This window comes from Quercus suber, unplaced genomic scaffold, assembly GCF_002906115.3.
Source record: "Quercus suber isolate HL8 unplaced genomic scaffold, Cork oak 2.0 scaffold_526, whole genome shotgun sequence".
Classification (NCBI taxonomy): Eukaryota; Viridiplantae; Streptophyta; class Magnoliopsida; order Fagales; family Fagaceae; genus Quercus; species Quercus suber.
The window spans coordinates 5,418-32,998 of record NW_027069975.1 but is presented as its reverse complement, the minus strand read 5'-3'; the positions used below and the strand labels follow the sequence as shown (position 1 = coordinate 32,998).

The 27,581-nt window shown below is 35.7% G+C and overlaps 2 protein-coding genes and 1 pseudogene across 2 annotated transcripts; all 3 read right to left on the bottom strand.

Moving 5' to 3' along the window:
* LOC112030220 (endochitinase-like) overlaps positions 1–10,404 on the bottom strand; it is a 31,535-nt pseudogene extending 21,131 nt beyond the window's left edge.
* Positions 10,405–19,210: 8,806 nt separating this feature from the next.
* On the bottom strand, positions 19,211–22,091 carry LOC111998257 (receptor-like protein 7). Its single transcript, XM_065763806.1, has 4 exons — positions 21,988–22,091; positions 21,431–21,906; positions 19,983–21,383; positions 19,211–19,710 (listed from the first exon to the last, which is right to left on the bottom strand). The coding sequence occupies exons 1-4, from the start codon at positions 22,089–22,091 to the stop codon at positions 19,211–19,213; spliced, it is 2,481 nt and encodes an 826-aa protein (XP_065619878.1).
* Positions 22,092–25,306: 3,215 nt separating this feature from the next.
* LOC111998245 (basic endochitinase C) lies at positions 25,307–26,686 on the bottom strand. Its single transcript, XM_024030356.2, has 3 exons — positions 26,367–26,686; positions 26,015–26,165; positions 25,307–25,831 (listed from the first exon to the last, which is right to left on the bottom strand). Exons 1-3 carry the CDS (start codon positions 26,635–26,637, stop codon positions 25,462–25,464), a joined length of 792 nt encoding a protein of 263 aa, XP_023886124.1. The 5' UTR covers positions 26,638–26,686; the 3' UTR covers positions 25,307–25,461.
* Positions 26,687–27,581: the final 895 nt, after the last annotated feature.

The window sequence follows — 27,581 nt, the reverse complement described above, 5'->3', positions numbered from 1 at the left end:
ATATTATGCTAAATGAACAATGCAAATGCAATGCATGACAATGCTTAACTAAGCTATAAAGGGTACACAAACAAGAAATATCAATTTCTTAATTAACCCATGAGTACATGTGCAAACTAGTACATACTCACACAAAATTAAAAATAGCTTAGTACTTATATAACACATACTATTCAAGTTTCTCCACAATGTCAAGCATGTTCTAAATCAAGAGAGAGATATTCTAACTCATGTAATCCTCAAGAAAAATAAAACAAGACTCAAAATAAAATATTTTTGTATATTTGAAAATTTTTCAATGTTTTTGGATTTGTTTTTTAATAAAAAAACAACCTAAAAAACAAAACAACCAAAAACAAAAAACAAAACATGTCCACAAACAACTGAAAGAATTAAATCAGGGACAAGTCAGCAACTCTCACCTTAGAGAATCTTTTCTCACCCATATAGCACAAGTCTTTGGCTTTGTAGGTGAAAATCCATGAGAAGCAGAGTGTATTTGAGGGTTTACACCAATCTTCTGAGAAAGACTAAAATCCTGCAAATTCCTTTCCCAAGCCAATAAGCTTAAATTTTTCAAAAGCATATGAAACAATTTATATGGACTTATGGCAGGAGAAATATCATCACATATCCTAGATTGAAATACAAAATGCTTAAATTTCAATTTATGACAATTTGGACGAATGTAACCAAAGACACCACAAAAGTGACAAACAAGAACAAATTTAGGAATATCAGTATTCCTAACAGAAAATCTAGTCTCAGATTTTGGTTTTTGCCTCAACAAAGAACAATTTGGTCTAATATGACCAACAACACCACAAAGGTGACAAGTAGGCACAAAAACAAATTTATTATGCTTTCTAATAGTAGGTTTAGACTTAGGTGTAGAAACTTCAGCGTCTACATCAGAAATTTTACCTTTGTCTAACCTAGCAAAATAATTATTTTCTTTATTATTCCTCTTGAAAGGAGGGATATAAACTTTCTTAGTTTTAGGCTTAAGAGAAACACAAACACTTCTATTATCAACAATTGGCTTGGTACTAGTCAAATTTTGAATTTTAGCTTTAGATTCAACTAACTCTTGTTCCAAGCTTTTCATCTTCTCATCTTGAGAGGAAATTTGATTTCTCAAAAATTCATTCTTTTTATTAGATTCATCTAATCTAACAATCAATTCCTCTTTTCCAAGATTAGCCAATTTTAACTCTTTCTTGAATTTCTTAGAAATTTTCAAAGATTTAGATAATTCCTTACGAAAAGTTTCCAAAGCCTCAAAAAAATCAACAGAAACAATAATGTCCTTTTTATTCAAAGCATCACAAACATAAGCAGAAAGACACTTCAAATTATCCATGATAACAGGGGTCAAGGATTAGCTCTTAGAACAAAAGATCTAAAACAGAAGAGCTACCCGCTCTGATACCACTTGTTAGGCTTTTAGACCCCTTAAAAACACAACAATTGGATTAACTTAGTTTATTAGCCAAGTGATTAATTTAGTCAAATTATGCAAATCTAGGTTAACACAATCAAATAATCATATCAAGATATAAAGCAGCGGAAATATAAAAAACACAAAGATATGATCACCCAGGAAAGCCAAACCGGTAAAAAACCTGGAGAGGATTTAACCTAGCTATCCTCAAGGTAAACTTGAATCCACTATATGAAAGAATCGAAGTTCATACAAAAGGACTTACAAGCACCCATGCTCGACTTCCTAATGCTACCCACCAATAGAACTTACTGACACGATCATGTGTAAGTTTCGAATCCACAGACTCCTTCTTTCTTGGATTCTCCAATCAAGTACAAACACTCCTGCTTGTGTTTCTTTAAGCTCCAATGGTAGCAACTGAGTTGATCATCAAGGTGTTGAAGTAATCTCTACCTTGAAAACCCTAAGTTTATGTGAAGGAAAGCTCCTCAAGGATCTCACAAGAGATTCACACAAATTGCAAATATAAGCAACAAGAGCATCCAGAGCTACTCTCAAAACATGGCTAGAGTTTCCTTTATATAGTGGGAGAAGTAGATCTAAAACCCAAATCCTTAATGGGCTTGAGCTGAGTTCGAAAATTCTGATTCGATCGATCGAGTCTAATTTTTGATCGATCGAGCCAGGCCAGAAGTCACTAATACTTCTGCAGCCACTCGATTCCAACTTTACATAAAATGCCCACACTTTGAGCAAGTCTAAACAAGACTACAACCTGTTTTGATCATGGTTTGCCAACAATACATATTAGAGTTCTAAATACATAAAATCTTAAGTCTTTAGAACATAACACCTTTTTTAGGATACTTCAAAAACTGTTAAAAATGAAACTAAAAACCAGTCAAAAAAACTACCCAAATCTGTTCAATGCATTTTTCCTACAATTCAACTTATAAAAGAGCAGAAAGGAAATTGTTTTCTCAGCAACCAAACAAAGCACAAAAGAAAAATTGTAGACCAGGCACTTGAAATAGAGCTCCAACTAATAAATAAATAATAATAAATAATCAGAGAGCAACCTATTTCCTTCGCAAGTGGGGCAAAGGTAAGGATTGATAGCTACAGGGTCATACATAGGCGACCACTCTATGGTTTCATTTCCATTGTACAGTTTGCATTTATAAAACCCTTTTCCTCTGCAAACCTCACAAGGCAACGCAAACTTTCTCTGCACAAAAACCCACCAAGAAAATCAAACTCAGAAGCAAAAAGACTCGTAAAATAGAAAAAGAGAGGAAAAAAAAAGTTTGGGAGCCAGAGATGGTTTGGCTTTCGAGTTTTACCCGTTTCGCTTTGCTAGCGAAACAAATCACTTTGATATCATTTTTGTGTCCATCGGTGAGTTTTACCCACTCCACCAAACGAATCACTTCGCTTGAGTTATTAGTCCACCGGTGATGACAACGACTACGGTGGCCAGCGGGCGAATTGGCTTTGGTATCCTTTTTGTGTGTGCAAATTTTTTCAGAGGAAATTTTTCAAACAGTTGGAGTGCATGAAGGTGATTAGGTAGGAAACCCAATTTTTCAAATGGGCTGGTGAGAGAAAAGAATAGCACGATGGCTGGTGGCACCGGCGACGGTAAGGACCGTGGGATGGAGAGAGAAAATCCTTGAAGATGAGAGTTTGAACTTTGAAATTTCAGATGGGCTGGTGAGAGAGAGAGTTTGAAATTTGAAATTTGAAAGAGAGAGTTTGAACGGCTGGTGAGAGAAAAAGAGTCCGGCTTTGGTTTAACCAGAGTTCAATTTGTTGAGTTAAGTGTGGTGTTAACATTTTAAATGACGTGTCCAGTTTTTGGCCCTTGATAATTTTGGACGAAATCCTTACCATGTACTGGAGCCTCTCCATTTCAAAGGGAAATGGAGAGGATCCAGATCCCTCCTACTAAAGGGCACATGTTAATGAGTTGAATGAGTTTGATGAAGATACTAGATTTTTTTTTTTTTTTTTTGAAGATATTTCTCTTTGAAAAATAGCAATGCATGTGCCACCAACAGGTCGATTCGATGCTTTTGATTTTTTTGCAGTAACCAAAATTGGGTCATAAAGGCTACTAGGGGGCCACGTGTTAATGAGTTGGATGAGTTTGATGAAGATGATTTAATGATGACGATGATGGTTTTGATATTAGGAGGAAATTAATTTTGGATTCTTAGAGCATTCCCATCCGAAAATACCATCTTATCCTATTTTACCATCCGAAAAACTTACTTTATCAATTATATAATACCATTTTACAATACACTCAACATCTCAACTTTTATTTTCTTATACAACACATTAAAATAAGGCAAAAACACCATTTTAGTCCTTACATTTTAGGGTCATAGTCAATTTGGTCCCTACATTTTCATAGCAATCAATATGGCCCCTACTTTTTTAATTTGCAGTTAATTTAATCTCTACCGTTAACTCACTAACGAAAAAGGTCTACATGGCAAACAGTGTGCACTGTTGGCAAACTTTAAGATCATATGGCAACTAAAATAATAATATTACATGCCACATCATCTAAAAAAAAAAAATAATGATTTGTCAGTTTTAAAGAAAGAAAAAAAAAATCAGATCTAGGAAGAGCGTGAACTCAAAAAAAATCCAACCCAAATCCACTTCTAGCATATTCTTTAAGCAAATCCAAAAATAAGATCAAACAAATATCAAATGGTTAACCTCACAGAAGATTTGGCTTTGTGGTTTCAACTTCACAAATGTTCACAGTGGGATTGACATTAGTGGGTTAATAGAATGGGTATTTTATCAAGCACTTGGCAGTTGACACTTGGTTAAAAAGCAAAGGCTTAGAAAGAAGAGATGAGATTTTTCTGTATTGCTCAAGCACACTACTCTCTCAATTGTTCAAAGAGCCAAGAACAAAGGAAATGAGAGAAAGGTTTTTCAACCTACATGGGTTCTCTCCATTTTGCTATCACTGTACTGTTAACTGTGTGTTTTTCATTTTGGCTAAGGTACTGCAAGGAAGGAAACAATCTCAATGCTCTATTGTTAACCATTTGATATTTGTCTATTTTTTTGGGTTCACGTTCATCCTAGATCTAAATTTTTTTTTTCTTTTTTGTTTCTTTGAAACTAACAAATTAAACTTTTTTTCCAGATGATGTGGCATGTAATATTATTATTTTAGTTGTCACTAAACTTAAAGTGTGCCAACAGTGCACACTGTTTGCCACGTAGGCATTTTCCATTAGTAAGTTAATAGTAGGGACCAAATTAATTGCAAACTAAAAATAACAAGGACCAAATTAATTGCTATGAAAATGTAGGGACTAAATTGACTGTGACCCTAAAATGTAAGGACAAAAATGGTATTTTCGTCTTAAAATAATATGTCTTCACAATAAAATATTTTTTTGTCTCTCTCTAATTTTACAACACAGCCAAAACTTTCCCATCACTACTCACTAATCCACCACCGCGGCACCATCCCGATCCACCATCAACAACAAAACCACCACCTTGATCTGCCACGTCAAACCCATGAGCTCCACCAACCCATGAGATTCACGAAGTCTTGATTCAAGGGGAGAGAGAAAGACATAAAAAAGGTGAGAGAGACAAAAAAGAGCTCCACCAACCCATGAGACCCAAGCCGTGCAATCACCTGCCCAAGATGCTGCACCCCCAGACCCCACCACTACACCACCAAACCCATGCCACTACACCCACTGACCATGCCGCTGCCCACCAAAATCATACCTGTTGAAATCAACCCACACCAAAACATGACCCATAACCTCCACCACACAACCCACACAGCCCATAACCTCCACAACCCGCCGCCACACGACCCATACAACCCATAACCTCCACCACATGACCCACCACGTAGCCACCACCTAACCCATGACATCCAAACCCACTACCTGCTTCACGCCTTCAAACCTACCACATGACCCACGACATCCAAACCCACCACCTAACCCACACACAACCCACATAGCCATAACAAACCCCAAAACCCCATTAAAAAATCCCATAGAACAAGAGAGAAGAAAAAGTTTCTGCCAAGATACTTCCAGCCACCTTGGCACTGCCATGATCTGCCACATCTGACACCACATCAAACCCATGAGCTCCACCAACCCATGAGACCCACGAAGGCTTGATTCAAGGGGGAAAAAAGGGGGGGGGGTAAACAAAAAAACATAAACAAAAACCAAAACCAAAACCAAAAAAAAAAAAAACACAAAAACAAAAACAAAAAACAAAAGAAAAAAAAGATGAGATTGACTGGTGAGAGAGAGAGGAGTTGATAAACCAAACAATAAAAAGGAATAAAATATTAATATTTTGTTTTACAATTGAGCTATAATGCGATTCTACATTTAGAATCGCATTGTAGCACAATTGCAAATTATTTTGCAATACTCAGATTTTACAAGTTTGGATGGTGTGGGGGTTTTGGACTTTTTTGCTAAATTTATTATAACTCTCAGTTTAAAAGTTAGAATGTTTTGGTATGTTTTGAAAGAAATTATTCATTTTTATGGGAAAAGTCATTCTTCTCATAAGAGATGTAAATCTTAGTATGAGACCCATGGTATAAGGTCCACACCTTCTATGAGCGGAGGGAAGACATCTTCCATAAGACTATTTTTTTTTTCTTCTTGTTTTGTGACAATCTTCTAGAGTTCATAGGATTTGAATTTGTAATTTTCTCAATTTAATATATTTTTGACAATTTTCTTATATTTTAGTCTAATTTTTTGCTTAATGCAAATTAGAATGTTTTAGAGTCTCTACTCTAGTCACCCTATGAATACTTTAGGGTTTCCTAAGGCTCTCTTGGTTGCCCTGGGATTCTTTTGCTATTTCAATGCAATGTTCCTCCAACCCAGTTGTCTCATTAATACATTTTAGATTACAATTTAGTTTACCAAAATTGAAGACACAAACCAATAGGAAAAATTTATGGTTAATGATTACTGGATGCACTTAACATTTTATTGTTTGTGAAACAATTTAAATTTTCAATTGGATTAAATATCTATCGACCCGCAATTTTTGTGCCTTCTTTGGGTTGCGGATCCAGTACATATATATAGCCCATCTATATTCTTCTAATTATTTTTTTGGGGTAAAACCTAAAACCAATTATTTACATACAACTTTGGATCTTTTTCTACCAAAAGCCTTAGACAATAGCCTAAGTAATTACCAAAGACTAGAGTCAGCCCTGTAAAAAAATTGCTCTTCAATATAAACATTTTTTTGGGGGGGGTGATACTGAATATATATAGCCCTTAGATTTGTTTTACGTGTTTAAGCATATACTCCCTAGATGAGAACGAATGCCATATGCATACCCAAATGAGTATATGATTTCTTAGATGAGAAGTATGTATTACCATAACCCAAATTTATATAATTCTTCTTTATTTATGTATATGTTTAGAGATTTCTCATTGAATAAGAAAATCTCCAATTCATGATCATACATTTATATGGTCGCCTCATTGTACTTGGCTGACCATTTTCTTGCTCTGGACCAGAGCTATTTAGGCAAAAGACCTTTGATTATAGCAATCTAAGTTGTTCCCATAGCCTACTCCCAATATGTCAGAGTACCTCTTATAGAAACCAATCCTATTAGCCACATTATCATTATATCCACGGCCACATTCGATCCCACCATTGATAATGTTGGTGATTACACCATAACCTGGGACTCGACCAGCTGAAGTGTCAGAAGGTCTCCAATTTCCAGTGATGACATCATGGCTAGATGGCTTGTCTGCTTGCGGGGTCATCCAAAACCAATTAAAATTAAGTCAATCAAACAAAAACTACGGGCCTGATTGTAACCCAAGTCTAAGTACATTATACTATAACCCTGATTGTAATGTAATTTAAGAGTTAGTCCACTACAAAAACTACGGGCCTGGTATAATTTTCTAAAGTCACATTTATTTTTACGTATAGTTGTATTTTATACAATCTTACTATTTTTTTAAGTAAAAATAGTTACACTAAACAATAAACAATAAACATAAACTTATTTATTATATGGGAGATATACAGTACAATAATGTTAGTGATAAGGTATCTTTCACTTGAAATTGTCTGTTGGTTCTAATTGGAATAACATCATTTTGGAATGTGTTTCCCACTGATATTATTTTTATATTTTATTGGAACTAACCTGCGGTCTCATGAGAGGTTTGAGCTAAGAAAGCCGCAAGCTCTCTTTTACGTGTAGTAGCATCACCAGTTGTGCCAAATCCATTGAAAGATCAAGCAGCAGCAATGAAAGCATTGTAAGTGTAGAATCCATTACTTTTACATCTTGGATTGTTCCTATATTTAAGCATTTGATCAAAAAGAAACGCACTGATAAGGCTGCCAACATCGCCACCACCGCCACCACTAGATGTAGGAGATGGAGTTGTAGTTGTAGGAGAACCACTAGAAGAACACTTTTCACACCATCCAAATTTGCTACAACATAGCCCATTTCGACATACAGCACCCCCAGCCTATGATCCACATTGTCCTAGGAAAGTGTTATGGGTTTTTCTTGACTGCTATTCTAGCTAGTCAAAATGGGTTGGCTGAGCCTAACTTCATCTTCAATGACCATATACAGATTTGTATTCCATTTTGTTGCAGGAAATAGTGTTCTTGAGTTGAGGGCCCGTTTGGTATGTATATTTAAACAACAGTTTTTAGTTTTTTTGGAAATATATGTGGGTAAAAAAGTGTGAAAATACATATAATGTTGTTTAAAAACTGAAAACATGTATTTAAGTTTATGTATCAAACGGGGTCTAGTCCATCTTCCATGTCTTCTTTTGCAGATAGACCATCCATGGTAGGACCTACTTCATTGTGTATGAAATATTAGACAACCAACGAAAAATGATTAAAAAAGAGAAGAGATTAGATTTGTTCCTATCACCACAAATAAACTCATAATTTTTGCCACAAATCTTTTACGTGGTAAATTGTGACTGTCTATCTGTCACTTTTATATAAATTTACCATTTTTTTTACTAATCATAATCAGCTATTTGAAGAGTTGCAGCAAAAGTTGTACTTTTTTTTTTTTTTGTATAGAGGTACTAGATTTTTTTTTTTTTTTGGAAGAAATTTCTCTTTGACAAACAGTAATGCACAGGTCACCAAAAGGTCGATTCGGTGCTTTTGATTTTTTTTTCCCAATAACCAAAATTAGGTCATGAAAGGTGCTAGGGGGCCACATGTTAATGAGTTGGATGAGTTTGATGAAGATAATAGATGATTCATGGGAAATAGAAAAGGTTGATTCGGTACTTTTGATTTTTTTGCCAATAACCAAAATTGGGTCATGAGGCTACCAGGGGATTTTGTTCACGTGTTAATGAGTTAGAGCCAGGTACAGGATATACTGCCTCCTACTAGGGGAGCACGTGTTAATGAGTTGGATGAGTTTGATGAAGATGGATTTAATGATGACGATGATGGTTTTGATATTAGGAGGAAATTAATTTTGGGTTCTTATAGCATTCCCATCCAAAAATGTCATCCTATCCTATTTTACCATCCCAAAAACTTACTTTATCAATTATACAATACCATTTATAATACACCCAACATCTCAACTTTTATTTTCTTATGCAACACATTAAAATAAGGCGAAAACACCATTTTAGTCCTTACATTTTAGGGTCATAGTCAATTTGGTCTCCACATTTTCATAGCAATCAGTATGGCCCCTATTATTTTTAATTCGCAATTAATTTAATCCCTACTGTTATCTCATTAACAAAAAGTGCTTACATGGCAAACAGCGTGCACTGTTGGTACACTTTAAGATCATGTGGCAACTAAAATAATAATATTACATGCCACATCATCTGGAAAAAAAATTAATTTGTCAATTTTAAAGAAAGAGAAAAAAAAAAAAAAAAAAGTCAGATCTGGGAAGAACATGAACTCAAAAAAAATCCAACCCAAATCCACTTCTAGCATATTTTTTAAGCAAATCCAAAAATAAGATCAAATAAATATCAAATGGTTAACCTCACAGAAGATTTGGCTTTGTGGTTTCAACTTCACAAATGTTCACAGTGGGATTGACATAAGTGGGTTAATAGAATGGGTATTTTATAGAGCACTTGGCAGTTGACACTTGGTTAAGAAGCAAAGACTTAGAAAGAAGAGATGAGATTTTTCTGTATTGCTCAAGCACACAACTCTCTCAATTGTTCAGAGAGCCAAGAACAAAAGAAATGAGAGAAAGGTTTTTCGACCTACACGGGTTCTCTCCATTTTGCTATCACTGTGTTGTTAACTGTGTGTTTTTCGTTTTGGCTAAGGTGCTGCAAGGAAGAAAACAATCTCAATGCTCTATTGTTAACCATTTAATATTTGTCTGTTTTTATTTTTGGATTTGCTTAAAGAATATGCTGGAAGTGGACTTTGGTTGGATTTTTTTGGGTTCACGTTCATTCTAGATCTGAAAATTTTGTTTTTTTTCCTTTTTTGTTTCTTTGAAACTAACAAATTAAAATTTTCTTCCAGATGATGTGGCATGTAATATTATTATTTTAGTTGTCACTAAACTTTAAGTGTGCCAATAGTGCACACTGTTTGCCACGTAGCCATTTTCCACTAGTAAGTTAACAGCAGGAACCAAAGTAACTGCAAACTGAAAATAACAGAGACTAAATTGATTGCTATGAAAATGTAGGGACTAAATTGACTGTGAACCTAAAATGTAAGGATAAAAATGGTGTTTTCGTCTTAAAATAATATATCTTCACAATAAAATATTTTTTTGTCTCTCTCTAATTTTACAACACACCCAAAACTTTCCCATCACTACCCACTAATCCACCACCCTGATCCACCATCAACAACACAACCACCACCTTGATCTGCCACGTCAAACCCATGAGCTCCACCAACCCATGAGATTCACGAAGTCTTGATTCAAGGGGAGAGAGAAAGACAGAAAAAAGGTGAGAGAGATAGAAAATGAGCTCTACCAACCCATGAGACCCAAGCCGCTACACCCCCAGACCCCACCGCTGCACCACCAAACCCACACCACTACACCCACTGACCACACCACTACCCACCAAAATCATACCTGTTGAAATTAACCCACACCACAACACAACCCATAACCTCCACCACACAACCCACACAGCCCATAACCTCCACCACATGGCCCACCACGTAGCCACCACCTAACCCATGGCATCCAAACCTACCACCTGACCCATACACGACCCACATAGCCATAACAAACCCCAAAACCCCATTAAAAAAAATCCCATAGAACAAGAGAGAGAAGAAAAAGTTTCTACCAAGATAGTTCCAGCCACCTTGGCACCGCCCTGATCTACCACATCTGCCACCACATCAAACCTATGAGCTCCACCAACCCATGGGACCCACAAAGGCTTGATTCAAGGGGTGGGGGGGAAGAAAGGGAAAAGAAGGACAAGATAGGGAGAGGGATTGAATGAGAGAATCAGAATTAAAAAGGAAGAAAAAGAAAAAAAAAAAAAAAAAGAGAGAGAAAGGAGATTAGATTGACCGGTGAGAGAGAGAGAGAGAGGGGTTGATAAAGCAAACAGTGAAAATGAATAAAATATTAATATTTTGTTTTACAATTGAGCTATAGTGCAATTCTACATTTAGAATTGCACTGTAGCACAATCGCAAATTTTTTTTGCAATACTTAGATTTTACAAGTCCGGATGGTGTGGGGGTTTTGGACTTTTATGCTAAATTGAACCAACATATGACATATGTCATTCCCAATGCGAATGCTCTTATTGATCATCATTGATGGTGTATAATGGATAGAATACAGTTTAGGAGGGTGATGCACTTTAACTCCCTTCTTAATTTGTTGGGTTACCTTGATTTTTATTGCAAAAGATGATTATTTTTTTTTTAGGAGGGTGGGCAAATGCACCAAGTGGTCCATTTGCATGGGGCTACTGCTTTATTACAGAAAAACACAAACAAACCTATTGTACTCCAAAAGATTCTCAATTCCCTCCTAGCAAACAATATTATGGCCGAGGATCTATCCTACTCAGATATTAAGTCTTTGAAATTATAAATTAGTTCTTCATTTTATGATTATAACCTTTTTTTTTTTTTTTTAATTTTATAGTAATGTGCTATTAAATGACGTAATATTATATACAAATGGAGAGGATCCTGATACCGTAAAGAGATTTTTAATCTCTCTCCATTTTAAGTAAAAAGAAATCTAAAATTTTATTTAATTTTTGGATATAATAGTGTACAAAGTCTTATGTCATTTCAAATTTTGAATGACAAGACACCTTTAATTACTAAACTATGAAATAAATCTATTTCAAAACTTTGACATTGTCTTTGATTGTTTCATTAGTCCTATTCAGTCCACATCGGTCATATTCAGTCCATTTCCATCATATTCAGTCTATTTTGTCCAATTTGGTTCTAGTTGGTCCACTTCGGTCAACTTTGGTCCTATTCGGTCCATTAGGTTTTATTTGGTCTACTTCAGTCTTATTCGGTCCACTTTGGTCCTACTCGATCAAATATGTTTCAACTATGTTTTGTGGGTGAGTTCTGTTAGTTTTTGCTTGAAATTTAATGATGTGGCATTAAGTTTTAATCTCCACAATAGGTTTGTCAACGGTTGATGTGGCAGTTTCTATGTAAAACAAAAGGAGATAATCCTATTAATTTTTACTGGAGGTAAGCCAGACCCACCTTTGTATACGTGGGTAATTATTAAGTACTCCCGAAGTACCATAAATACATACCCCCCCTTCTCACGTAACTGTAAGTTCCACTAATTAAATTTATCGTAAGATCCATAATTTATGTGAGATGAAGGAGTATGCATTTATGATACTTTTGGAATATTCAATAATTTTCCTGCCTACGCTATGTTTATACTTGTTCTCATTATTACAATTACTACCCTTGATTTCAAAAAAGTAAAAAAATTGTTAATGCCTAACTGTGATTAGGAAAATTTTTTTTGGGCTATTTTACTAAGTGAAATTAAATCCAATAATTATGAGCGTTCAAAAATTAATAATAGAGTGCAAGATTTGTGGGAGCAAATGACAACATGGATGCCCAAATTCTAAATGGGATTAAAATTTGGAATAATTTGAATATGTAGGAAATCTATATCAGAAATAATTCTTTTACCATTAAGGTTTTCTTTCAATAATATGATACTGGTTTACCAAAAAAAAAAAAAGAGCAATATTATTCTTTAACTGTCTCCTTCCATTTTTTTACCATGCTTTATATGTTGAAGCAAATATCATAAATCCTTAAATACATCAATTTCTTTCTATTTAAAAAATTTTTATTTAATATTCAATATTAATTATTATTGTTTTATTTTTTGTGACTTGGTCAAGTTCACGTACAACTTGTGGTTGAATAATAAAGCTGAAATATAGATGAAGTTTCGTAACTCAAGAACTTCTGCCGAGATACTTCCTCGCAAGAAAGCTAAGCTCAAACGTGTAGGACTTCATTTTTTTTTCCTTTGTGAGTGAGAGAGCATGTGATGGCTTTCGTTGCATAGATGAGATTCAAGTCTCTACTCTATCCGTACGCATGGTGTTGTTTTGTTTTGTCCCTTTTGTTAACGTGTATAATGTATTGTGGGCTTTAGGCCCAGTTAGGTTATTTGTATAGCACACATATTTACTTGTACTACACACATATGCCTCCTATATAAAAGGCACCTATGTACATTCTTTCATCATGAAATACAAGACAATTACATTCAATATTTCTAACATGGTATCAGAGTCACTGCTCTGACATTTTCTTAGCAGTCTTGTCTTTATTGGTATGACTCCATTCTCAACATCGCTTCTGCCATCACAGCAGCCGCCGCAACCTCTCGCCGTTGAACCTCCAACGTCTTCCAGCCGTCGTCTTTGGGTTCCGGACCTACAACCACCGTTGTTAAGGAGTTTCACGCTACAAAGACCACTGCTTGTTGCATCACCGTCGCAATATTGCTCCAATTACGTTTGTGAAGGTACCATAGAGATCGTCTTGCACCGATCTACACACTCGTGGAAGCCTTGAAGCCATCGGACACTGCACGCGCCCCCACGCACAGCTCAAAGGTTCTGCATCGCAACGCATGTGCTACATGCACCACTGCACAGCTAGGTTCCTCCTCACGCACTCCCACGCGCCGCATCTACAGTCCCACGCGCTCTCACGCGCCTTGTCTACTCTCTCACGCGCGCCACACGTTCCACGTGCGAAATTTGCTCTTCCACGTCAGCGCTAGCTGACGTCAGCGCCTTGTCATCTGCTGACATCATCTCATAGTCAACCTGCTGACGTCATTGTTGACTTTGACACCATTGACTTCCAGAGTTGACTTTGACCAAGTTGACTGTTGACTTTTTCGCCAAAGTTGACTTTTACAGTTCAAGTGCTCCTTACCTAGTTTTTCTCATAGATTTCATTTTTGTAGTCCATTTTTGCATATTTTGCTTCTAAATAAAGAATAAGGATAGGTCTTCTTCTTATTGCAAAAATCGTCGCTGCCAATCCACCAAACGTTTTTGCAAATTTTGCAAACATTTTAGCCACAATATTGAGACTTGCTATCATCGTAACAAATCAATTGTTTCAATTTCTGCTATTACTGTTGCTAACACTAAGAGTGTCCAACCAATGGCTCCCATCTCTGCACAGTCTTTGTCTTCTGGATCCACTTTCACCATTTTCAGAGATGACCTTATAAATATCATCGCCAATATCATTCGTATGGTTGGTAATGCATCTTATTCCTCTTCTCTCTCAGGTTTATCTGGTATGTCTCCTACCTCTTGGCTTATGGATTCTACTTGTTGCAATCACATGACACCTCACTCATCCTTATTTTCTGAACTTAAACCTGCACCACACCCTTTTAATATTCACACAGCAAATGGTTCCACAATGTCTGGTCATAATATAGGTTCCGTTTCGACCTCCAACCTCTCAGTTCTCGAGGTCCTTAATGTTCCTAACCTTTCTTACAATTTATTCTCTATGGGACAATTAGCTGAGTTGGGTTATTGCATTATCTTTGATTATTTTGGGTGTATTGTGCAGGATCCAAGGACGGGACAAGAGCTTGGGATCGGTCCCAGAGTTAGGCATATGTTTCCCATGGATAACCTTCGTCTTCCACTTGTTGCTCATATTTCTGTTGCTGCAGCTACTGTAGTTTCTTCCACTCCTTCTCTTGCACTTTGGCATGCTTGACTTGGTCATGCAGCTTCCTCCCGGGTACAACAATTGGTTTCTAGAGATTTGTTAGGTTCAGTGTCTACAGAAAATCTTGATTGTGTTTCATGTCAATTAGGAAAACAACCAGCTTTGCCTTTCAATACTAGTGAATCAATATCCACTGATATCTTTGACCTTATTCATTCTGATGTTTAGGGGCCATCCTCTGTCTTTAGTATTGGTGGGTCTAGATATTTTGTTGTCTTTGTTGATGATTACTCTCACTATAGCTAGATTTTTAATATGAAACATCGTTCCGAATTATTGGAAGTATATTCTAATTTTGCAAAAATGGTTAAAACTCAGTTTTCTAGACGCATCAAAATTTTTCGATCTGATAATGCTCTTGAATATACTCAATATGCTTTCCAAGATATTTTGCATTCCTATGGCACTATTCATCAACTAACTTGTCCAGGTACCTCTCTGCAAAATGGTAGAGCCGAATGAAAACTTCGTCATATTCTTGACACTGTTCGTGCTCTCATTCTCTCTGTCAAAGTTCCTGCTTCTTTTTGGGATGAAGTTGCTCTTCATGCTGTTCATACTATTAATTGCATTCCGAGTCCTGTTATCCAAAATCAAACTCCATATGAGTGCCTTTTTGGGTCACCTCCAAACTATCACCACCTTCACTCCTTCGATTCTGCTTGTTTCGTTCTTCTTTAGCCACATGAACATAACAAACTTGAGCCTCAATTAAGGCTTTGTTGTTTTCTTGGCTATGGCGAAACTCAAAAGGGGTATAAGTGTTATGATCCTGTCTCTCATCGTCTTCGTATCTCCCGCAATGTTGTCTTTTGGGAACATTACCTTTTTGTTGAGCTCTCTCATTTCAGTGCTTCCCTATCTTCCTCCTCTGTCTTAAATCTTTTTCTAGATGAGGCACATATTCCTTCTGTAGCTGCTCCTGATCCTCCTGTAGTTGCTCCTAATTCTGTTGCTATAGACTTCTCTGTCCAACCACCAAATATCACTGATCTCTTTCCTAGTTCACCCTTTAATGAACAGGTGGAAGATAAACAGGTTGAAAACAAGCTACCTAACCCCAATCCTGAGCTTGGGTCTCCTGCTCCTACTCCGCCTAAAGATCTTGCACAAGACATTCCACCTTGTCACTCAACTCGGGTAAGATCTATTCCTACACATTTACTTGACTATCATTATTACACTGCCCTTGCTACACTACATGAGTCTCACACCTATCGTGAGGCTTCCACTGACCCTTTATTGCAGATTTCAATGAAAGAGGAACTTGATGCATTATCTAAAAACCATACTTGGGATTTGGTGACACTTCCTCTGGGAAAATCTGTGGTTGGTTGTAAGTGGATCTACAAGATTAAGACTTGCTCTGATGGGTCCATTGAGCGCTACAAAGCTCGTCTTGTTGCAAAAGGTTTTACACAAGAGTATGGGATTGATTATAAAGAGACCTTTGCTCCGGTTACTCACACTCATCTATTCGTGCCCTCTTAGCTGTTGCTACTGCCAGTAAATTGGACCTTTTTCAGATGGATGTCGAAAATGCATTCCTTAATGGGGATTTAAGTGAAGAAGTGTATATGCAACCTCCTTCTGGTCTCTCTATTGACTCAAACAAGTTTTGTCACCTTCGACGTGCACTTTATGGCCTTAAACAAGCTCCACGAACTTGGTTTGCCAAATTCAGCTCTACCATCTCTCGCTTGGGTTACATGGCCAGTCATTATGATTCTGCCTTATTTCTTCATCGCACTGACAAAGTCACTATTTTACTTCTCTTATATGTGGATGATATGGTCATAACTAGTGATGACCTCAGTGGCATTCAAAAACTCAAGGTTTTTCTTAGTCAACAGTTTAAGATGAAAGATCTTGGACATCTCAACTACTTCTTGGGTCTTGAAATCACTCATTCTACAGATGGACTTTATATTACTCAAGCCAAATATGCCTCTGAACTCTTGTCTCGAGCTGAACTCACTGATAGCAAGACTGTTGACACTCCAGTTGAGCTTAATGCCCATATGACTCCCTCAGGGAGGAAACCATTGTCTAATCCCTCTCTTTATAGATGCTTGGTTGGCAGCTTAGTTTATCTTACTGTCACTCATCTAAACATTTCCTATGTTGTTCACTAGGTGAGCCAGTATCTATCTGCACCACGATCGACTCACTATGCTACTGTTCTGCGCATTCTTCGATACCTAAAAGGAACTCTCTTCCGTGGTCTTTTCTACTCTACTCAGTCTCCTCTTATTCTCTGTGCATTTTTTTATGTTGATTAGGCAGGAGATCCTATTGATCGCAGGTCCACCACTGATTATTGCTTTCTTCTTGGTTCTTCTCTGATTTCTTGGCGAAGTAAGAAACAAACTCATGTGGTCCGCTCTAGTACTAAAGCAGAATATCGTGCCCTTGCTGATACCACATCTAAGCTCCTTTGGCTATGATGGCTTCTCAAAGGCTTAGGTGTGTCTATATCCTCTGCTACTCCTCTTTATTGTGACAACTAGAGTGCTATTCATATTGCTCACAATGATGTCTTCCATGAACAGACTAAACACATCGAGATCGATTGTCATTTTATCCATTTTCATCTTATCCATAGTGCTCTCAAGCTGATTTCAGTCTTCTCTAAAGATCAACTTGCAGATATCTTCACCAAGTCACATCCTATGGGACACCTTCATACTTTGGTTGACAACTTCAAGCTGGTCTCACATCCACCTTGAGTTTAAGGGGAGCTGTTAACGTATATAATGTATTGTGGGCTTTAGGTCCAGTTAGGTTACTTGTATAGCACACATATTTACTTGTACTACACACATATTTACTTGTACTGCACACATATGCCTCCTATATAAAAGGCACCTATGTACATTCTTTCATCATGAAATACAAGAAAATTACATTCAATATTTCTAACACCTTTTTTTTTTCTTGACAATTCGTTAAATGGTTCAAAGTCAATATGGGTTGCTTGTCTTATTGATGGACTAGTGCATGGATGCAGGGAAATCTCAAATTATTTGACACGGATAAATTTTATAGCACAAATTAAATATTAGAATAAATCTAAAAGCGTATATGGTATTATGTCATCTAGGCTAAGTTCAGTTAGAACTTAAAATGATAGAAAAGTAGAAGGCTGGATATGTTGTAAGGATAGAAGAGTGTGATGATAGCAAAAATTTTAGTTTTTTCCTTATGTGTGTTTAGTTGGAATGATGAAAAAAGTGGAATGATGAAAAACAAAAATAAATTTCTTTGTTTGCGTGAGAAGAAAAATGAAAGTATGAAAAATGATGCTTAGTGTGCATTTGGGAAGCGTGTTTTGCGCTTCCCACGTCCACATTTTGCATTTTCTTCATTTTTTTTTTTTTCTCAAGCCGCGATTGTTGACTTTGGGGTGTGAACAATACTAACTTTGGGGTGTGAACAGTACACACAGTAACATTTTTAGCAACTTTTCAGTTATTGGACCCACAAACCTTTACTTTTAGCAACTTTTTCATTAAAAATGGATCTCACGGTACTATTCACATATTTAAAAATTATTTTACTACAATGTTTTTCAGTTTTCAGTTTTTAGCTGTATCCAAATGGACCCTTATATAAATTTACTCTTATACTTATCACGACACACTTTTCTATGATCCCTTGCATGTGTGATGATTTTTTTATTTTTATTTTCTAGTGTCATGATTTTCCATTTATCTCAATTTTTAAATTATGACACAACCTAAAAATTAAATAAAAGAAATTGGTGAGTCTTGATAAAGTGAAAAAAAGAAAAAAAAGAAAAAAAAAAAAAAAAAGAAGAAGTTAGAACATGGTCTTGAAGGAAATATACAAAATGGATTGAGAAGTTTTTTTTTTTTTGGATAAGTTTGTTTTGAAGACATAAATTAGTAGGATAATGTACTATTTTGTAAACATTTTAAGTAGAGTTTGAGACATATTTTATTAGGTTATCCCCAAGTTTTGTCACGGTTAAACATAGTTCAGTGTAAAAAGGGGAATCATTATATATATATATATATATAACTCAAGAAAATTCAGACCTTGGTTTCATTAATGTTGCACATGGCCATAATATACCTAGATCCAATTGGCCACACATGTCAATTCATCATCGAAGTCTTAAAACCGTTCAAACCTTAAACCGTAGCATATACTGTTAATAAAGATCAAGTTCTTTTGATTGAACTTTTGGACTAGAAACTTGATGGAAAAGATTATCTTGAGACAAAGTCAAGGTCATCAAAAAATAATGAAAAAAAAAATTGTCACATTGAATTTGGCGTAGCCAACCGACGCTATCAAGTACAATAATATCATCAATATATATTTGTTTTTGAGGAAAGAAATAGAATTATATCATCAATATCAATATTAATATCAATGCCAGTAACATTTGCAGGATTTATTTATTTCTTAGAGAAATATCTTACTAAACTGAATGTAATTTCGACGTCCCTTCCAATTCACCAGTCTTCGCGTTGGTTGATCTACTGCAAAAGTCTTGATAAACCAATCAATCTTCCTTGTGATCACAATTTGCCCAATAAGGACTCCAACTATCAATCCACATCCATAACCCACCACAACTACTTTCCAACCAAACTCAATTGGAGACTTTGAGCTTTGCTTCTCTTCAAAAGTTGAAGGTGGAAGTGATGAGTTTCCAACATGACCACATTTTTTTGATAATGGACTTCCACACAATCCTATATGTTCATCGAATGAATTGTTTTCAAATGTCACAATCTCTTTTCCTTGTGGTATACATCCTGTTAGACGATTATGAGACACATTCAAGAATGTAAGGAAGTTGAGTTCCGCTAGTTGCAGAGGAATCTCTCCAGAGAACTTGTTTAGAGAAAGGTCTAGTGATTCCAAGTTTGTAAGGTTCACCAAAGAGGATGGGATAGAACCTACAAGAACATTGTTGGAAAGGTTGAGCATATGAAGTCCTTTTAGATTCCCTACAACTTCTGGAATTTCTCCTTCAATGGCCACCAAGAAATCTTGGATTTTCCAATATTTTGTTTCTATCCCTTTGTCAAACTCATTTGGTAATCATATCGAGCTGACCATATCCTTCCTGGTATTTGGAAGCCTGGAATTGCATGCATATACTTTAAGCGATCTACATCAATGATTCGCATGGCTTGCTAATTTTGAAAGTATTTAGATGGCAACTTACCTTTGAAACTATTATTAGAAAAGTCAAGAATTTGTAACTTTGGGGATTCAAAATTGCTTAGAGGTTCTCCAATAACACCATGAAATCCATTAGACCGCAATATGAGAACCCTTAGCTCTGGAAGAATGCCGAACCAAGATGGAAAAGTATCATTTATATAATTTTTTCCAAGATCAAGAATTTCCAGCTTGGTACAATTAAGTAGTGACCTTGGCATAGACCCTCGTAAATGATTTTGGTTTAAATTTTTCATCCTCAATTTGCTGCCTCTCATGAACATTTGTGGAATGCTACCATGAAAGTTGCTCCCTTGTAGACTAAGAATCAAAATGTCATTCAAGTTGCCCAAGCATCCTGGTAGGAAGCCACTCAAATTTTTGTATGAAATTTCAAGGATAGAAAGAAGACTCAAATTACAGAACATTGGTGAGATCTCTCCACTAAACATGTTGTTAGTGATGTAGTAAACGTAGATGGAAGGTGGTGGGACTGGAAGTGATCCTTGCAGCTCGTTTCGGCTAAGGTCCAAAACTCGTAGATTAGTCCAAGGTGGAAAATCTGGAGCTTGTTCAAAACCTGTGAGGAAATTGTTAGACATCTCTAAACACTGGAGAGTGTCTTTACTCAAGCTCCACATCCACTTTGGTATTTGGCCATGAATTTTGTTTTGAGAGAGTACCAAATATTCCAATTCATCTTCGCTTCGTAAGAAATCTGGGAAATCACTTAGGCCACAAAAACTCAGTCCTAATACCTTAAATTTTTCACGAGAAGTAGTAGTATTAGACCTGACAAGCAATGAAAGATTGCTTACGGATAATTCAAGGTCGGTTAGGTTTTTGAGGTTGTAAAATAAGTCAAATTCCACTGTGCCACTCAAATGATTTGAATGTAAAGTAAGGCTTTGAAGATTCACAAGATTGGAAATCGAAGTTGTAATTGGACCATGCAATTCATTAGCCCCAAGTGCTAGGTCAGTTAAATGGGTGAGATTTGCTAGCCAAGATGGGAAAGGACCAGTTAATTTATTTGACCAAAGTTGTAAAAATCTGACTTGGGTCAGGTTTACAAGAGAAAATGGAATGTTGCCGTACAAGTTGGCCTTTGCTACGTCCAAAATAATCAGCTTGGTTTGCTTATGAAGCCAGGACAAAGTCCAAGGTTTGAAATTGTTAAATTTAAGATGTAACTCAATGAGCTCAGTAAGGTTACCTAGTGAAGGAGGCACTGATCCAGAGAAATGGCAGAAACCAACATCAAAAGTAGATAATGACTTGAGGTTATCAATTGAATTAGGTAGCTCACCAGAAAAACTTGTGCTTTTAACACTTAAATATTCAAGTGGGAAGCTTCTATTGAATTCTGGAATACGTCCTGAAAGATCTGGATTGGACCCCAAATCTAGTAATAGAAGATTGGATAGTTGAAAAATTCCACAGGGGACTCACCGTGCAAGTCACAATCTTCAAGAAGAAGAGATGTTAAGGAAGTTAGGTTGGCAAAGCTATTTGGCACTGTTGAAGATATATTAACCCCAACAAGATGAAGTTGTTCCAGGTTTGTTAACTTCTCAGCCAAACCTCTTAAGCCAGGGCTTTGGAGACTCAATGGATTACTTGAGAGATCAAGCGAAACCAACTCAGAAAGCTGTAAAAGAGCTGATGGAATTTGACCAGAAAATGCAGATTCTGACAGGTTTAGATATGTTAGCTTTGAAAGCTGCCAAAGACCAGGAGGGATTTGAGAGTGATTGAAGTGATTGTCGGCAAGGTTGAGCCTCTGGAGGTGAAGAAGCCGAAAGAGACTGGCATTGGAATCGATAGAACCATAAAGACAACTGCTACTGAGGTCGAGGCTGATCACATCACCGGTGTTCTCATTGCACCGAACACCATCCCACGTGCAGCAATCGCCATTTTCAAGCCTTCACAACGAAACCTTTGGATAAGCAGGAGGAGCATGAGATGCCGACTGATTGATAATAAAGCTTTCTTTGAATTGCAACAAGGCAAAGCTCTCATCATCATGACACAATGGCTGCACAAATGAAAAAGAGCCAGCAAATACGAGATAAAGCAATGGCAATAAAGCAAGAAAGCGCATGACCATGAATAGAATAAGTGATGAACTCATAATCTCTTCTAAGAATTTTGTTTAGCACTGATAGGTGGTAATCATGGAAGTGAATATGAGATCTCTCAGATCAAAGTCTACTGTATTTAATATCACAGCGCACATGCACGACTTCATGCAATGGCAGGTTTACAATGGAGCAGTTGACTAGACCAATTCCATGCGCGTTCTACTTTCTCTAATCTGATCACCTCAAGTCAAGCCATCTTTGTACCTCCGGTCAAGTCATCTCCGTATGTCAGGGTCCTAGATCAATTTTTTATGACCAGATCGGATGCTTTTATTATTAAATTACTGATTTTTTTCAAAAGTTTAAAGTTTTTGAAATACAAAAAATTTAATCATTAAACTACGTGTTTATAACATCTATTTTCACGTAAGTGTGACTCAAACTCGATCCCTTTTTATATGTGAAATCCATCCAACACTTGAGAATTAAGATAATAGATGAGATCCCTATACAACGATAATAATCATCGTCGTCAAAAATCAGCCCCCCATGTAAAAATTCATGGCTACGCTCTGAGCCCACAGGCAAACAAGCCATCCAGCCACGATGTCGTAATTGGAAAATGGAGACCATCTACTTCTGACACTTTAACTAGTTGGGTCCCAGGCTATGGTTTAATCACTAACATTTTCAATCGTGGCCTCGAATGTGGCCATGGCTTTGATAATAGGGTGGTTGATAGAATAGGGTTCTATAAGAGGTATTGTGAACTATTGGGAGTAAGCTACGGGAACAACTTGGATTGCTATAATCAAAAGCTTTTTACCTCAAGCTAAAATGGCTCTGTTCCTAGGGAAAGAAAATGTTTAGATGAGTGCAACAAGGAGACAATCTATAGGTATTTACATTGGAGATTTTCTTGTTCAATGAGAAATCTCTATACTTGCAAATACTTAAAGAATAATTATAGAACTTATAAGCAATGCAACCAGCTTAACCAAAGTGTGTGATTTTACGTTGTTGTCTAAATTATTCACTTTGATTGCTGAGAGAGAGAGAGAGAGAGAGAGAGAGAGATTAAGAAAATCATAAGAACCTTGAAAACATAAATTACCTAAACATTCAAATTTAAGCACATTATTGTATATACCAATTCACATGATTGTCGTTTATTAATTTGAGAGATAATCACATGATTGTCATAGTGTCATAAGTATAATCACTATACCATTACTCTAAGGTAAGATTAAATAAGAAGTCACATGAAATATTTTTGGCAGTTCGAAGTGTCAGCAGCGGATGGTTTCCATTTTCCATTTTCATCAAAGTGTGATCTTTCTCATTTACTATGGATTTTTGGCAGCTTGGGGATTGGGGAAGGTTTGATATTGTGGGTCTTCAAAGAAAAAAGTTCATCTATATATAGAAGTTGTATATGTGATTAATTTTTTTTATATCTATTTTCAACCTTTATTTTGAACTAAAATTATTGATTGATTGATTTTTTTTTTTTTTTTTTTTTTTTTTTTTTTTTTTTTTTTTTTTTTTTTTTTTTTTTTTTTTTTTTTTCCACTTTAGTCCTATTCTGTCCATTCGGTCCACATTAGTCCTATTCAGTCTACTTGGTTCTATTCGGTCCACATGGGTTCTATTTGGTCTATTTCGTCCTATTCAATCCATTTTGTCCAATTTGGTTCTAGTCGGTCCACTTCGGTCATATTCGGTCTACTTTAGTCCTATTCAGTCCATTAGGTTCTAGTCAGTCCACTTCGGTCTTATACCGTCCACTTTGGTCCTACTAAGTCCACATTAGTCCAATTCAATCCCCTTTGGTCCATTATGTCCACTTTGGCTCTATTTGGTCCTATTCGGTCCACTTCAATCCTATTTGGTCCCCTTTAGTCCTATTAAGCCAATTTGGTTCATTTGGTCCTATTTTGTTTGCTTTGGTTCAACTCAGTCCACTTTGGTACTATTCCATCCAATTTGGTCCTACTCGGTCTCGTTTGGTTCATTTTGGTCCATTTTTGTGCATGTACCCAATAGGAAAAATAAGTTTGAGTTGAGAGCACCTATTTTAAATCCAAATTTACTAATATATATATATATATATAAATAGATCTCATACTCATAATTAATATCTAAAATTTTAAACATATCATTTATTATTATTATTCTTATGTTGAGTCACATTAATGTAGCATTTTGGTTTACTTCAATCCAGCTAAATTTAAGTAAAAGTCTTTCTAAATATAAGGCTATAAATAATTAAATACACTAAATGTAATTTTTAGGGCAACTACTAATTGTTTTAATGTCGTTACTTTTAAATGAATTGCATGAGTTTGATTATATACCTTCAAACAAAATAAATTATATATATAATTTTATTTAACCATTTAGTGCAACGCACAAGATAGTAACTAGTTTTTTATAAGGAAAGAATCAATTTAATTTTTATAAAACAAATGACAATAGAATATATACTTATTTAGTTTTTTATGGTCAAATCTATTTAATTTTTTGTTATTGATAGAATCTTTTTTTTTTAAGGATTTAGATGGTTAGTTCAAAGTTGCTAGACTAGTATAAAATATATATATATATATATATATTTAGTAAACTAAGTTTAATACAATCACTTTAAATATTTTAGTAGTTAGGGGAGTACTATTAAAAGATTCATCTATAATGTCTCAAGATCAATCCTCCATACTCCCCCTATATATTTTTGTTATGAATCCGAGTTATCAGACTAGGCAACAACGTGTTGGCTAATGGGCTAGCCTACTGTGTGGGCAATGGGCCATTTGGTGACCTGTAGATATATTGACTCACAATCTTGGAGCCTTCTTGAAGATGCTTGAATGAGTTCAAATCCCATCTATGTGGTTTTTTTTTTAAATAATTTATTTTATTTTATTTTTTAAAACAATTATTCAAATACAATTTTGGGGTCTTTTATAAATGGGGGACTTACCCAATGTCCTAAGTGACCTAAGCCTAGAGTAGGCTCATTAAAAAAAAGGTGACATTTATACTCTCATATCTTGGATTGACATGGATGAGTATGATCCTTATTTAGGTAATTTGAATGCATGAATATAGGTCTTAGTTTTGTTTTATTAGTTAAAAATATTTCTCCTTTGAAAACAAACCTCTCAATTTGATTGAAAAATTAATTACAGTTAAAATTTAATTTTTTAGATCTAAAGAGTGTGAATTATATAAGCCAACAAAGTAATGAATAACCAGTACTCAAATTTATTAAATTCCTCTTTATTTATCCATAACCTTAGAGATTTCTTATTGAAAAAGAAATCTCCCATTCATACATTTATATCATCTCCTTATTGGACTTGGCTAAACAATTTTTTGGCCTTGGATTAGAGCTGTCTAGGCAAAAGGCTTTTGATTATAGCAATCTAGATTTGCCCCATAGCTAACTCCCAATATGTCAGAGTACCTCTTATAGAACCCAATCCTATCAGCCACCCTATTATCCGGGCCACGGCCACATTCGAGTCCACCATTGATAATGTTGGTTATTACACCATAACCTGGGACTCGACCAGCTGTAGTGTCAGCTGCCGATGATTTCCATTTTCCAATGATGACATCATGGCTAGATGGTTTGCTTCCTTGTGGAGTCATCCAAAACCATATGGCTGTCTTGAATGATATGGTGGGGTTTGTGGCTACTAGATCTGGATTCTTTAGAAGATCAACTCCAATAGCTTTTCCTGCTGGCCCATAATTGTAGTTGCTGACAATAGTAAAACAATCGAAGTCAAAGTTAAAAGTCTTTGATAAACTAAGTTACAAACCTTACACAGAATACAGTCTTTGAACTATTATTGAATATATCATATTCAAATAATGGGAATCATAATTCCATGATCAGTGCATCTGTTGTGGGAAAAACTAATTGATGATTTGAAAGACTTACTGAGTGAGTTGGATAGGTCCTCGACCATAATATTGTTTGCCAGGAGCACATGGCCATTCTTTTGAAGGAGTGCAATAGGCTTGCTTGTTAGTTTCGGTAATAAAGCAATATCCCCACGCATATGCGCCATCTGGTGCAGTTGCCCACCCTCCTACACAGAATATAATTATCTTTTGCGATTAAAATTAAGCTAATATCCAACAAGTTAAACCAAACACACACTTAAAACCACTTTATTGATAATGACATATTTGGCCTAGTTTTACAAGGAAACAAAAATGGTAAAATGTTGAAAATATTTCGCTTATAACATTTTACAGCAAACTAAACAGAGCGTAAGTAATTAACTAACCATTGGTCTCATGAGAGGTTTGACCCAAGAAAGCCGCAAGCTCCCTTTTACGTATGGTAATATCACCAGTTGTGCCAAAGCCATTGAAAGATTTGGCAGCATCAACGAAAGCATTGTAAGTGTAGAATCCATTGCCTTTACATCGAGGATCGTTTCGATATTTAAGCATTCTGTCAAAAAGAGCCGAGTTGATTACGCTGGTAACATCGTCTGCTAAGGTTCCAAGCAAGAAGAATGCTAAGAAAAACAGTATCAGAGAAAAGAGCTTCATTTTCTTATCTTTGAGAGTGTGAATGCAGTGTTGCAATAGTGCTTTGTGGAAGTGAATGGTGGGTACGCATGTGACTATATATAGGATCGGTGCAATGGGTTTTGCTCGGTTACTGGTCAAAATGGGTTGGCTGAGCCTGACTTCATCCTCAATGACAATACACGGAATTTCTAGTCGGTTTGTTGTGGAAAATAGTGTAGTGTTGTTGAGATAAGGCTATCTTGCATGCCTTCCTTGGCGGATTGAAATTCCTTCTTAGGACCAACTTCTACGTGGCACAAATATGTTAACAACGGGAAAATGTGGAAAAAAGAGTTGAGACGAACCCCAAACACGTATATAATATTTTTAGGGCTGGTTTAATTACGCAAATACCATTTTTGCACACGTCTATAGACATTGAATTTGAACTGAAATCGTAAGTTAAAGACATATTCAAAGTTCAAATTCACTTATATATAGCAACGACGTGTATGCTTGTATGCAAAATGGTATGAGTAACTGGTTTTACCGGCATTTTAATACTAGGACAAATCATAATTTATAAATATATTGTATATAAAATCATCAACTTTGACTTATATATATTTATTAGATAATTTTTAGGAGAACTTATACCATCTTTTAGTATCTCCTATAAAAATTGTGTTTGATGATTTTCTTTCATATAGATAAAATTCCCTACCTTTTACTATCTTCTTAGTGAAATTCTTAAAAAAAAAATTTCAAATATAAATTACAAAATTGTCATTCAATAAAAAAAAAAAAACATAATAGAAATGTTGAAGTGTTCAAAGACATGAATGATTCAAAATTTAATTGATACAAGAGAAACTTTTATAATAAAAAATGAAATTCGAGAAAACAAAAATTACATTGTCTTTATAACTAGAGAGATTAGAACAATCGGCAATTTTTTTTTAACTAGCTCCTATCTTTGTAAG

Coding starts and splice junctions, on each gene's coding strand:
- LOC111998257 (XM_065763806.1), bottom strand. CDS start 22,091: ATGGTCATGCGCTTTCTTGCTTTATTGCCATTGCTTTATCTCGTATTT. Junction 21,907..21,987: donor GATGATGAGAGCTTTGCCTT/GTTGCAATTCAA, acceptor TTCGTTGTGAAG/GCTTGAAAATGGCGATTGCT. Junction 21,384..21,430: donor TGAAGATTGTGACTTGCACG/GTGAGTCCCCTG, acceptor TTCTATTACTAG/ATTTGGGGTCCAATCCAGAT.
- LOC111998245 (XM_024030356.2), bottom strand. CDS start 26,637: ATGAAGCTCTTTTCTCTGATACTGTTTTTCTTAGCATTCTTCTTGCTT. Junction 26,166..26,366: donor AACCTCTCATGAGACCAATG/GTTAGTTAATTA, acceptor TATTCTGTGTAG/GAGGGTGGGCAACTGCACCA. Junction 25,832..26,014: donor GGACCTATCCAACTCACTCA/GTAAGTCTTTCA, acceptor TACTATTGTCAG/CAACTACAATTATGGGCCAG.